The 13,836-nt window shown below is 36.9% G+C and overlaps 1 protein-coding gene across 1 annotated transcript in view; it reads left to right on the top strand.

Annotated features, from left to right (window-relative positions):
- The window catches only part of LOC127640919 (potassium/sodium hyperpolarization-activated cyclic nucleotide-gated channel 2-like), a 41,009-nt gene that overhangs the window by 19,730 nt on the left and 7,443 nt on the right, over window positions 1-13,836 (top strand). Inside the window, exons 5-6 of the mRNA XM_052123632.1 lie at window positions 9,454-9,600; window positions 10,001-10,241. Of these exons, the coding sequence (XP_051979592.1) occupies window positions 9,454-9,600; window positions 10,001-10,241 (388 nt within the window). The remainder of the gene's footprint in view (window positions 1-9,453; window positions 9,601-10,000; window positions 10,242-13,836) is intronic.

The following is a 13,836-nucleotide window of genomic DNA, read 5'->3' as shown; positions in this document are numbered from 1 at the left end:
AACGCCATAATGGCAGCAGGGGAATAGTGTGCTAATGAGCCGCACCAAAATCATTCTTTGCATAAGATAAAGGGTTCAATCTAAGGCTTCCAGTCTTTTGGGAAGGCTTTCCATTAGATGTTGGAACATGGCTGTAGGGATTTGCTCCCATTCATATAAAAGAGCATCAGTGTGGTCAGGCACTGTTGTTGGGAAATGGGTTCTGGCTTGCAGTCTGTTTCCAATTAAACCCAAAAGTGTTCAGTGGGGTTCAGGTCTGGACTTTGTGCAGGACAGTCAAGGTCTTCCACACTAAACTCCAGTAAATAGTTTTTTTTACCTTGCTTTGTGCACAGGGGCATTGTCATGCTAGAACAGAAAATGGCCTTCCCCAAATTGTTGCCTCTAAGTTGGAAATCCACTATTCTCAAATGTAATTGTATGGGTTAGCATTAAGATTTGGCTTTATTTGGGGCCTTGCCAAACCTGCAAATTGGAAAAGACTGTCCAAATACCAAATCCATATGGCATACATTAACCCAGATTTATAGACACAAACACTTCACATGCATTTGCACCCTGATAAACAAACCACACAATGTCCCTGCAAAAACATCCCCCATCGTTCCATCACATGTTCGTCTCTGTTGCTGAGTGAAAACCCATGGAATGCTCTTATAGAGTTGAACGAAACTGGTCAGGGATCTGTTTTCCATCAGCTGTACCCTGGTTAGTCTGAGATATACTGATCCAGCTGTATCAATTGACAATTGAGCACCGCGGTCTCTGGTCAGATCAGTACATTAGAACATTGAACACCAATTCTCCATTGTGACAATTGTAAAACAATATAGATATAATGACTAGTAATACCATGCATGGAAACCACTTGATATTAGGCTACATTCACGCAGCAGAATATGGTTTTCAGTCCCATTATAGAGTCTTAAATACATGCGTCTAAGTTTTTCTTTTGTGTAACCGCACGGAATACGTTTTTGCATACATCTGCACTATTTTTCAATGATTTTTCTATATAAACATTCGGAAGACTGACATTTTTGAACATTGCTGCACATCTTGCGCATCTCGCACAGGATCACAGTGTTTTTTAGATTCAGTGTCACGTTGGTTATTACCTAACGGTAAACCATTATAATCCCAGTTGGCACTAGGACACTTATGGTTTAAATGTATCCGCCGATGGTCCATATGGAAGACTGGCTTGATGTACGGTTCACATGAATCAGGCTTTCATCTCCTTTCCTTGGTGACCATGCTGACATTGATGCATTGGCAGATGGTAATGGGAGATATATTATCCCTTTATGTAATTTGAAGATCAACTGCATTCCCTGTAAAAAAAAAATACAAAATCCCTCTGGAAAATTTAAAATAGGATTTCATGCAGTAAACACATGCTCAATAATACAGTACACAATTCCATTTATCCGTTTTAATTAATAGCTAGTTTCCACGTGTTTATTCGATCCATGTGATTTGCAAGCTGGCAAAAGTGATTCTGTCATATGTTTGAATGGAAACGAAATAAGCCATTCAGAAACTAAAGCCCTGGCACTAGGCATGCAGAATCATTGGCACCATCCTGTGTTGCTATGCAACTAGTAATAATACTAATGAACATACTTGAAACGATTTTTAATCTTCTGTGAAGTGATATTTCCATTTTGGTAATACAGTTAATGCTGCCAAAAGATAGTAATGCTGCATTACTTTATGATTTAATCACTGTCGTCTTTGTTTCTTTACTACAAAGACATATATTACTGAACCTCCAGAGTTGCGTTCACAATGCATGCTAACCGTGTGGAAATAAAGTGAACTAAAGTCACAGCACCTCCTGAGATTATCAGAGATCATTTGCAGCATTCTCATAGACAACAGTTTTCTTGCAGTTTTCAGACAAATGAAACACAGAATAAAGAATGAAAACTCTTTACATGCACTTGTTCCACGAAACACGAGACCTCTTCCAGCTCATTCTGCATGCCTCTGAACAAACAGTGAATCAGACACAAGCAGTAGCTAGGTTTCCATCCAAGCTGTGAATTTAATTTATGTGAAAAATCAGAATATTGCAAAAACATTATGTGGATAAAGCCGTGTTTCCATCCCTTCAAAAGTACAAAATTGTCATTTTTGCGATATCTTAAAATGCGCATAAAAAAAGCATTGATGGAAACATAGCTGTTGATTCTCCCTATTTGGAATGCCCAATACACAATGCGCTCTTAAGTCCTTGTGGTGACGTAGTTACTTGCCTCAATCCGGGTGGTGGAGGACGAATCTCAGTTGCCTCCACTTCTGAGACCGTCAATCAGCGCATCTTATCACGTGGCTCGTCGAGCACATTGCTGCTGAGACATAGAGCATGTGGAGGCTTCACGCCATCCACCGCACAACTCGCCACGTGCTCCACTAAGAGTGAACCACATTATAACAACCATGAGGAGGTTACCCCATGTGACTCTTCTCTCCCTAACAACTGGGCCAATTTGGTTGCTTAGGAGACCTGGCTGGAGTCACTCAGCACGCCCTGGGATTCAAACTCACTAACTCCAGGGGTGGTAGTCAGCGTCTTTACCACTGAGCTACACATGCCCTTCTCTTGTGACTAACATCATCTATACTATACAGGGCGCCGCCTTTTGCGGGTAGATGAGCAAAATGACCCATGCATGAAATGCATTCGGTTGAGGAGCTTGGGAACTAGATCTTCATCATATTTTGCAGGTGGCAGGTGCTAGTTTAACACCCTGGCCACTGTTTAATATATTTGGCGACTTCCCAGATCCCTGGTTTTGCCATTTCCCCAAATTGTCGATCATTGTCTGTTCGCAATCAGCATCAAGATCTTTGTAAGACATCGTCGATATCCAGTTACATCATCATATCGCCCAGCCCTACTCTCCTGTCACTGCAGATTCACGTAGCTTTCTACCTTAATTCTCTCTTTATCTTTCATTTTCTTTTTCAGTCCGTCTTCCTGGTCTTTGTTTCTTATCTTATCTTGTCTTTCTTCTCTTTCTTTTTTGTCTGTTTCTGGTTTTTCTTTAATGTCTGTCTTTCTGGTCTTTATTGTCTTTTTGATGTTTTTTTCTGGTCTTTTCTTTCTTTCCTGTTTTTATCATCTTTGTCTTTCTAGTATTTCTTTCTCATCTTTCATTGTTTCTTTCTAGTCTTTCTTTTCTGGCCTTGTCTTTTTGGTAATTTTATTTCCTTAACATTATTTCCTGTCTTTATAGTATTTCTTTCTGGTCTTTCTTTTATTGTCTTACTAGTCTCCCTTTCTTGTCTTTATTATCTTTCTGGTCTTTATTCTATTCTTTCTTTCTCATCATTCTTGTCTTTCTATTCTTTCTTTTTATTCTTTTTTTTCTTGTCTTTCTAGTTTTTCCCCTGGTCTTTCTTTTTCATCTTGTCTTTTATTGTCTCCTCTTTCTTTTTATTCTTGCTTTCTGTTCTTTCTTTATTGTCATACTAGTCTTCCTTTCTCATATTTCTTGTTTTTTTGTCTTTTTTTCTGGGCTTTTTTTCTGATTTTCAGGTCTCTCTTTTTAAACTTAAAAAAAATAAATAAAAGAAAAATATTTACATTTCTTGTTGCACTTAAATCTGTTTTGTATACTATTCTGATGATAGTGAAACTTTGTAATATGGCACTTTTTGTACCACTGTCTCCCTAAGATGATTCGCTGATGTTCTTCCTCTTTTGTAAGTCGCTTTGGATAAAAGCGTCTTCCAAATGAATAAATGTAAATGTAAATGTAATGTCTCTCTCACCTTTATTGTCCTTTTTCTGGTCTTTCTTTCTTGTATCTCTTTCTTGTCTTTCTTTCAGGTCTTTATAATCTTTCATGTCTTACTATTCTTTCTTTATTGCCTTATTTGTCTTTCTAGTCTTTTTCTGGTCTTTCTTTCCTGTCTTATTGGTCTTTCTTTATTGTCTTTAGGCTTTCTTTCGGGTCCATCTTTTAGATCTGTCATTATTGTCTTTCTTTCTCATTTTGTCTTTTTTAAATGTCTTTGTTGTCTTTCTTTCAGGACTTTCTTTCTCATCTTTCTGGTTTAACTCTCTTTAATTTTCTGATTTCACTATGACCCTGAGGAGTATGATGCTCAGTTAGATCCAACAGACTTATGGCCTAGGGAGAGTGAGTCACAGGAAGTGCATGTGGAAGGGCGGGGGGGTCAAGGAAGCCCTGTCCTGACTATAAACAGGCAGCTTCCAGAGCTATAGCCCTTTTCACAATTAAAAGTTTCCTGAAGTATTTTTAGAGTTAATACAAAGACCCTGGCTGTATGTAATGGGAGACTCAAACAGTAATTGCAACATGGTTCAAGTAATTGTCTTCACTCTTCAGCTTAATGCCTTGTCTTCATGGCTGATTGAATAAACCAAAGAGAGGAGAAAATAGGCTTCCTTGATTGAAAGGGACAAAGCGTAAAGTACAGGGAGTTGGTTGATCTTGACGAGACAGGCAGGAATTGTTTTGAGGTGTCCAAATGTTGGTGGGCAAATAAACAGATACTTAAGGTACCTTCCAGTAATATTTAATGGTTAATCATAGTTTTGTTAATGTTAAACATGGACAGGCTCTCTGCTTTTGGCCTTTGCCTTTTATTAGTGCGGTTAGTGAATAGGATGCATGTTTTTGCACTGAAATATTGTGCACAAAAGTGGTGCAACTGTTTTATAGGTGAAATTGGAAATGGATACAGGGCGTGTTGGGATCCCATGATTGTTTTTTTCAGTTGGGTGTAATTTGTAAAATTCCCTAATCCAATCGTAATTATTTAAGATTGAATGAGATTAGGAGTTGGGGCGGATTACATAACAAAAGGTTTTCATGAAATGGATTAATGAGAGGGATTTCCACTCTGAGCTAATTAAAGTCAGTCACTTCACTTTACATGATTTCCCACCCACCGCCTAAGGGACGATGAGTAACAGCGTGCATGCTAACACACACGTGCCATAGTGTCTATTGTATATTGTGTACCTGTGTCTGATAGGAAGTGTAACCTTTATTTGGTAGCATAATAAGGTTGTATATGTTAACAATTAGTTAATGCATTATGTAGCATGAACTAACAATGGACAATCATTTTTACAGCATTTACTTATCTTGGTTCATTTTCATTTGTAAATATAATATTGTTCATTGTTATTTTATGTTAGTTCAAAGTGCATTAACTAATGTTGATGTCCTTTTAATGTAAAACAATTATTTGTACATGTAGAAATGAACATTAACAACAATTAACAAAAGATGTCAAAGATTTATTCACTGTAAGTTCGTTAAAGGGATAGTTCACTATTCTTTAATTCCATTCCATTCAATGGTTTGTAAAACAGACAGCACCTGTTCATAACCGTTGCAACAGACTGCACCCTGTTAGTATCTGTAAGAATCGACCTAGGCCATGTCAAGCTGAGCATATGTCACTGCACACATACTGATTGTCATTATCCACACACATTCTCCTTCCGACACCATCCATCCAGCTGGGAGGTCACTAAAGAGCGTCACCCTACCCCCACATCATTATCTGTATGTGTACATGACCCACTCTAGTTTTTATGTTGAAATATGAGGTCTAAGAGGCCACAGAAGCCTATCTCAGTTTCAACAATGCTTCAAAAATATTGTTACTCAAGGTTCAAATTTAATGCACTCCTATACTCTATATAGCATTCCTCTTCAGTAATAAGACTAGGATGAAATGTGACATTTTCACTGCTTCAGTGACATGTCATTGAAATAACCCTAATGTCACCTTATAACACTTAAAAAACCTACAACACATGAGAAGCCATAATGGACAGATGAGAGCACTATCCATCTATCCATCCATCTATCCATAGACTGTCTATTCATCAATCCATCAATCCATAGACTATGTATCCATAGATATCCATCCATGGACTATCTATCTATCCATCATCCATCCATCCATCCATGGACTATCTATCTTTCCATTATCCTTCCATGGACTATCTATCCATCCATCCATCCATGGGCTTTGTATCTATCCAACATCCATCCATTCATCCATCCATAGACTGACTGACTATCCGTCCGTCCGTCCGTCCGTCTTCTCCCCAGACAATGGTATGTATTAGATATTTTTACAAATGATTGTTAGTATACTCCCAGTTCTCTGTACTTACCATTGACATGTAAATGGGATTTTATTATCTTCATTTTTAAATAAAAGAAAAAAACTGGTGTGGACTATAAATATAGACAGGAAATAAAGCTTGTCATTGTTAAGCTCTTGGAAATTGTCCCCTTTATACCTTTGTATGTGCATGACAGTGAGACTGCTGCAATGATGTGTCACAGGTTATGTGTTGATAACATCAGCTCTCTTTGCTCTGCCAGTCAAGATAGACGTTGTGTATATAACGCCCTTCTGCAAGTCAGGAGGTGTTATTTTCAGAATTTGACAGTTATTGTTGCTATCCTGTAAAATATATCCAGAATTCATAGAAATATACTTTGTTGGATTTTGAATAATGAATTTGGTGTAGGTTGATTAGTTGTACATAATATCTCCTTGCCTAGAGGACGACACAAGTAAAATGTGAATGAATGAATGTTACATTTATATAGACACTTTTCTGACACCTCACTCAAAGCACATTACACAGTGAACAGGAGACTCTCCTCAACCACCACCAGTGTGCAGCATCTACCTGGATGATGCGACAGCAGCCATAGTGTGCTCACTACACACTAGTTATTGGTGAAGAGGAGAGAGTAGAGTTATAGAGCCAATTAATGGATGGGGATTATTAGGAGGCCATGATTGAAAAGTGCCAATGAGGGGAATTTGGCCAGTAAATCCGGGTACACTCCTACTCTTTTTGAGAAGTGTCCTGGGACAATTTTAATGACCACTGAGAGTCAGGACCTTGGTTTAATGTCTCATCCGAAGGATGGTGCCTTTTTACAGTATAGTGCCCACATCCCTATACTGGGGCATTAGGACCCACACAGACTGCAGGATAAGCACCCCCTGCTGACCTCCCTATGTGGCACAGCTTACCCCTCTTTCCCCTAATGCATAGAAGATCAGCATCATTTAAAGCAATAAATGTACTGCAGAAGAAAAATGGTTAACTGCATAGGCTGTGCTATGAATAGATCTTATCTTTAGTTTCATCACACAGTATCTGCTTGAGAATAGTCTATCACATCCAACGTAAATAACTTGCTTTGATGTTTTCCAAAATAGCAGGAACGCCCATACAGGAAAAGAAGCCTGGCTGTTTAATTATTATTATTGTTATTATTATTATTATTATTATTATATTGGAAATCCTGTCAACCATATGACTTTCTTCCATGCACCACAATCAAGATCTTAGACAGAATGTTGGCTTTAGTCACCATTTACTTTCACTGCATGTTTTTTACCCCTCCGTATTTTAAAAGGGAATGGTGACTGAGACTGTCAGTCTCTAACATTCTGTCTAACATCTTTCGGGTTCCACAAAATACAGAGTCACATGGTTTTGGAACAAACTGAAGGTGATAATATAATGACAGAATATTCATTTATGGCTAGACTATCACTTTAAGGATGCTTGTCAGATTTAGACAATCTGTCAATTAGAAAAATGTTTGAAAAACCTTCTAGTAATTATTACGGTGAAAAAATGTGAACAATGTTCCACAGGCCCAATTATAGATAATGCTGAATAAAATGAAGCAAGATCATGTTTCGTTAATGCCTACTATTGCTACTTCACAGCTTTTTAAAGTCCTGCATGGATTCTTAGTTCAGGTTAGTTACAGTATTTCATCGAAATAATTTAGATCATTAGTTCTGTACACTAAGAATAAACGGCACCTTAGCTCTGTGTTTGGAAGTGTGTTAGGCTTATTTAAGTTCAAAGCTTCTGTCCATTCGAAAAACGCAGCCCATCTGTCAAACATATAAATGCTGTCCACACGCAGAAATGCTGTTTGCACGTGATGGGCAGAGCAAAAGGCATTTACACTTTAAGGAATAGTTCACCCACAAGGGAACATTCTCTCATTATTCACTTACCCTGGTGCAATCCCAGATATGTATGACTGTCTTTCTTCATCAGAACACAAATGAAGATTTTTAGAAGAAGATAGAGCTCTGTCAGGTCCTTATAATGATAGTACACAGGTGCCTGAACTTTGATGGTCCAAAAGTCAAATGTTGGCAACATAAAAAGTAATCTATGCGACTCCACTCGATCAATGAATGTCTTAAGCGAATTGATAGGTTTATGTGAAAAACAAGCCAATAATTAAAATGTTTTAATATATAAAGTTATATATATATATATATATATAACGTTTATGTTTTACACAGATTTATCGATTTGCTTCAGAAGACATTCATTGATCGACTGGAGTCATGTGGATTACTTAAATGCTGCCTAAATATGACTTTTGGAACGTCAAAGTGCTGGCACCCATGTACTTGCATCATAAGGACCTGACCTGTCCTTTCTTCTTCTAAAAATCTTAATTATGTTCTACTGAAGACAGTCTTACACATCTGGGATAAGTGAATAATAAGAGAATTTTCATTTTTGGGTGAACTATTCCTTTAACAAGGATGTTTACATGGATACAGATACAAATGTATTGCAGCACTGATATTAAAATGTAAACTGAGGTCCTAAGAGCCCATAGATCAGAATCACCCTGAAAATGACCATTACATGACACAGACAAGCTCACGTTATCACAAAATCGCCAAAATGTACCGCAACGTGCTTTCTTAACTGCAAACTTAATATCCACTTGCCTTGGTGTATGTAACAAGGTTAAGGTTGGGAAAGGAGGAGGCGGGAACTGGCTAAAAAGTCAAAATAATATTTGATTAGAACTTAAACAAAAAGACACATAACATAAACATCACACATGGCAGCTGCATGTGGCTCTCTCCCCTAACTGCCACATTCCGCCGCATTTATCCCTCTCCTCAGCTGATTAGCCCTCCTCCTTGTCACAGTGTAAAATGAAGGCATTGCGGGGTGAAATAAACGGATTGTTTTGACTGCTTGCTGCAGGAGTGATGAGCTCGACACGAGTGACAGAGCGTTGTTGTAAAACGCATTTAATAACACTCATTGAATTAAAACCAGTAATGTAACGATAGGAACGTAGCCCTTTGTAGAGAAGTAAAAGTACACATTTTCATTAGAAATTGACTTCAGTAAGATTAAAAAGTACCCTCAATTAAACACACTCATTAAAGTAAATTATTTCCAAAAAGTTACTTAAGTAAATGTAGCACATTACTACCCAGCTCTGACAATAGCACTGAAATTCAAGCACCATTTAATTTACACGGTACTACAAGGTACTTCCAAAAATCCATAGTAGTAACATTTTGTAAGAGAAAGATATTGTTAAAGTATTGCATCTTTATCCTGTATTCTTTTTCTCTTTTCAGTACAAGCAAGTTGAGCAGTATATGTCTTTCCACAAACTTCCGGCCGATTTCCGGCAGAAGATCCACGACTACTATGAGCATAGATACCAGGGCAAGATGTTTGATGAAGAAAGCATTTTGGAAGAGTTGAACGAGCCATTGCGAGAGGTACCAGTTAGCACCAGAAAATGATATACAATTGATAAACTGCAAAAAAAAAAAAGTTTTAATCAGTATTGTATTCCAGTAAAAATATCTAATCATCCTTAAATAGCTTAAGAAATATAATGAGTCTTATATTTACAAATCGTTTTTTTTTTTTCTTGTTTTGAGCATAAATCAAACAATTTTATTTTATATGTGCTTAAAACAACAACAACAAAAAAGCATTTGCCAATGGAATAAATCATCAAAAGTTTTGCTGTTCAAGTAAATGCATCCTGTTTTAAGGTTGAACTATATATATATATTATTACAGAACAAAAAAGGCAAGTAGTGTACTTTTTGTAGTGTACCTTATTTCTTTAATCTAATTATTAACAAACCCAAATAACTTCCTCAACTCCAGGAAATAGTCAACTTTAACTGCCGAAAGTTAGTGGCATCCATGCCGCTCTTCGCCAACGCAGATCCCAACTTTGTGACAGCTATGTTAACAAAGCTTCACTTCGAGGTCTTCCAACCAGGAGATTACATCGTTCGTGAGGGAACCATAGGAAAGAAGATGTACTTCATTCAGCATGGTGTAGTCAGCATTCTGACCAAAGGAAATATTGGCATGAAGCTCTCTGACGGCTCCTACTTTGGGGGTAAGGACCATACAGCATACAGCAATTTAATTTATTCTGAAACATAGTAGTCTTGCACCAAGATATATTAGTGTAATTATCATACATAAACATTATTATTAAACATCCTGTAGTTAAATATTTCTGAAGGAATTGTAATTTCTTTGTTACAGGCTGTCACTCTTAGTACGGATACAGTAATCATGTATTTGATTATAATTTTGTCAAGAAATGTAATATCACTAAATGTATGCATTTCTTTTGGAATTTGTAGAATTTATACCCAATTTACCTCTAAATTACTAAATTACACCATTTATTTTCAAATAAAATAAACATTTATATTACTTTTCACTCAATTAAAAAATACACTTCATTAAAATAAAAATAAAATATAAAAATGTTTCATGCATTTGAAGCATCTGATGCCGTCTGCTGAAAAAACAAACAAACATGAAAATGACAATTATAACCAGTAGGTGGCTGCAGCGATCCACACACGCTGCCTGGTCACAGTAGACCAATGTTGTTAACAAAGTTCATTTCTAAATATTAAGTTATGAATTTTGATATACATTCAGATATTATCAAAGACTATTATTTGACAAAGTTTAGCATGTTTTTACTGTTTGCAGTTAAATCTGACCATGGTTTTACTCAGAAGCATTTATTTTGCAAACATGAAAATTCAATTCAAGTTCAGTCAGTGAAGTAAATGAAGTATAAAAAAATTGCAAGAGCAATGAACAACAAGATAATGAACATAATATAACGAACAGCAATAAATAAATGATTCATAAAAAGTAATAAACAGTGCAGAACAATAAAGTCTTGTTTGTAATAAAGTTTTATAATAAATCATTGAATCTAGTAAGCATTTGTGTGTGTGTGTGTGTGTGTGTGTGTGTGTGAGCGTGTATTTATCACTTTGTGGGGACCAAATGTCCCCATAAGGATAGTAAAACCCGAAATGTTTGACCTTGTGGGGACATTTTGTCGGTCCCCATGAGGAAAACAGCTTATAAATCATACTAAATTATGTTTTTTGAAAATGTAAAAATGCAGAAAGTTTTCTGTGAGGGTTAGGTTTAGGGGTAGGGTTAGGTTTAGGGGATAGAATATAAAGTTTGTACAGTATAAAAACCATTATGTCTATGGAAAGTCCCCATAAAACATGGAAACACAACTGTGTGTGTGTGTGTGTGTGTGTGTGTGTGTGTGTGTGTGTGTTGAGATGGCAAGTGTAGAAAAAGACACTTAGCCTTGTACTATTTAGATGAAGATGATCAAACAGTAACGCAAAGAACACTATTTCATCATTGTGCTGCTGAAACAGAACTGTAAGCAAGGCCCAAGAAAGACACATGTATAACTTAATCTATTTTGAAATAGATGAGAGAGAAAGAGAGAGAGTTTTTGCTTATTTGAGTTCAAATTTGACAAGGAATGCGAAAGGTCACTGTTTGATAAAACCACCTATATTCATAGAATCAATTTAGCATTTTTTTTTTGTGTTCAGATGGCAAATTTAGGAAAAGTCACCAAGCCTTGTACTGCTCCGACGAAGGAAGCCATTAAAAAAAATTATTTAATCAAATAGTTAAAATATGACAGAAGACAGTAGAAGGGTTAACTTGGCAAGGCATCTAAAACCATGAAAACAAAATTACCATTGCAAAAATCAAATTGGTCAAAAATGACCGAAGACAGTAACTTGAACAGCATCTAAAAATGTGGCTATCCTGCGGAAGATGCTGAAAAACCAGCGAGTCGGGGTTAAATGCATCCATCTAGTACACGTTTACATGGAAAAACAATTCAAGAACAGCACAGACAGATGCAAAAAACGCATTCTGTGTGAACGGCCCCTACAAGCAAGTCAAATAACTACAAGCAAGCCATTTGTAGGTTAAATGGCTTTATTATTGTGGCTCTTTTAAAACATTGCTGTTTGTTTGAGTACCCAGACTCAACCAATGGTGTCAGTTTGGGGCAGGATTATCTGTTTGTTTGACCAATAGCACATGGGGAGTGTTTTGAAAAACCTGTTTGAAAACATTATTTTCGCAATTCTGTCTGGTGCTACTTGGGGCCCAGATACACTTCACCTTAAAGAGGAAAGAGTTTTTCCAAAACATCTTTTTAAAGCTGAAAAACAAGCAGGCTTGCTGATGTTTAAAGTCGCATATTATTGCATGTTATGTTCATTCCCTCTTAAACTGCTCACTTGCAAAGAGATTACAGTGATGAATATCACTGACATTTGAACATGACTCCTCCGTTTCTCCCTCCAGCAAGCTTTGTCCCATTTAAGATCCTGCCCCTCCTACCGAGTGGCCGGTGTAGATGATCCGGGAAAAAGACAGTGCTTTTTCCAGAGTCTTTAGGGCACGGTCTGGTAGAGGGACACAGGCTGGCAAGGAGCAGAGTTCGCCAAGACTGGGAATAATCCAGGAGCCATTCAGGGGCTCTGAAGGACCACATATAAAGGACAAATGTGGCCAATTAATAACACCTAATTAGTGGAGCAGAACATCAATGTCAGAGTCATTTATAATGTCGACAGTGGAGATTCCCTGGCTAAAGACAGTTACACTGTACCTTTTAAGTGGCATCCATGAGAGGGGATTATTCATGATGCCAGACCGATTTGTCACGGTTCTCTGCTGACCACAGCTTCTCACAGGATAAAAATACCCAAATCCGGTTCACTGTATACAAGTTTTATAATAAAAAGGACCGTTCCAGCTCTAAAATCTGATTGGATGCACCACGTTTGAAGCCATTTTAAAATGCCTCATCACATACAGTATGTACTGTGTGTTTGTGTATATATATATATATATATATATATATATATACAGTATATACTCACTTGAGTAAAAATGGCTTTGGCAAGTTAATAAAACTTGCCTGTTGGTGTTGTAACTTTATTAGGAACTGCACTATAACACATGGTTTAAAGGGATAGTGAATATTCTCTCATTTACTCACTCTCATGCCATCCCAGATGTGTATGACTTTCTTTATCTACAGAACACAAACTAAGATTTTTAGAAGAATATTTTAGCTCTGGAGGCCCTCACAATGCAAGCAAATGGGTACCAAAATTGAATAAAAGTAATCCATATGACTCCAGTGGTTAAATATATATCTTCAGTAGGTGGCGATATGCACAAAGAATGTGAATCGCCTAAAACAAAAGAAGAAGAATGTGAAAGTGGAGACTGATAGTAAAATAAGGCTTAAATATTGATCTGTTTCTCACCCACACTTATCATAATTGCTTCTGAAGACATGGATTTAACCACTGGAGTCTTATGGATTACTTTTATGTGCTTTTTGATCTTCAAAGTTCTGACCACTATTCACTTGCATTGTATGGACCAACAGAGCTGACATATTCTTCAAAAAAATCTTTGTTTGTGTTCAGCAGAAGAAAGGAAGTCATACACATCTGGAATGGCTTGAGGGTGAGTAAATGATCAGATAATTAGAATTTTTGTGTGAACTATCTCTTTAAGTAGAATTGTTAAAATTATCATCTGACCTCTGCTGATGTAAGTGAAGTGAGCAATTTAAATTAAACCACGCAGTCAAGAAAATATCTGTCACT

The sequence above is a fragment of the Xyrauchen texanus genome, chromosome 50 (assembly GCF_025860055.1).
Source record: "Xyrauchen texanus isolate HMW12.3.18 chromosome 50, RBS_HiC_50CHRs, whole genome shotgun sequence".
In the NCBI taxonomy this organism is placed as follows: domain Eukaryota; kingdom Metazoa; phylum Chordata; class Actinopteri; order Cypriniformes; family Catostomidae; genus Xyrauchen; species Xyrauchen texanus.
Note: the sequence above shows the minus strand (reverse complement) of the source record. Positions and strands in the feature narration are given on the sequence as shown.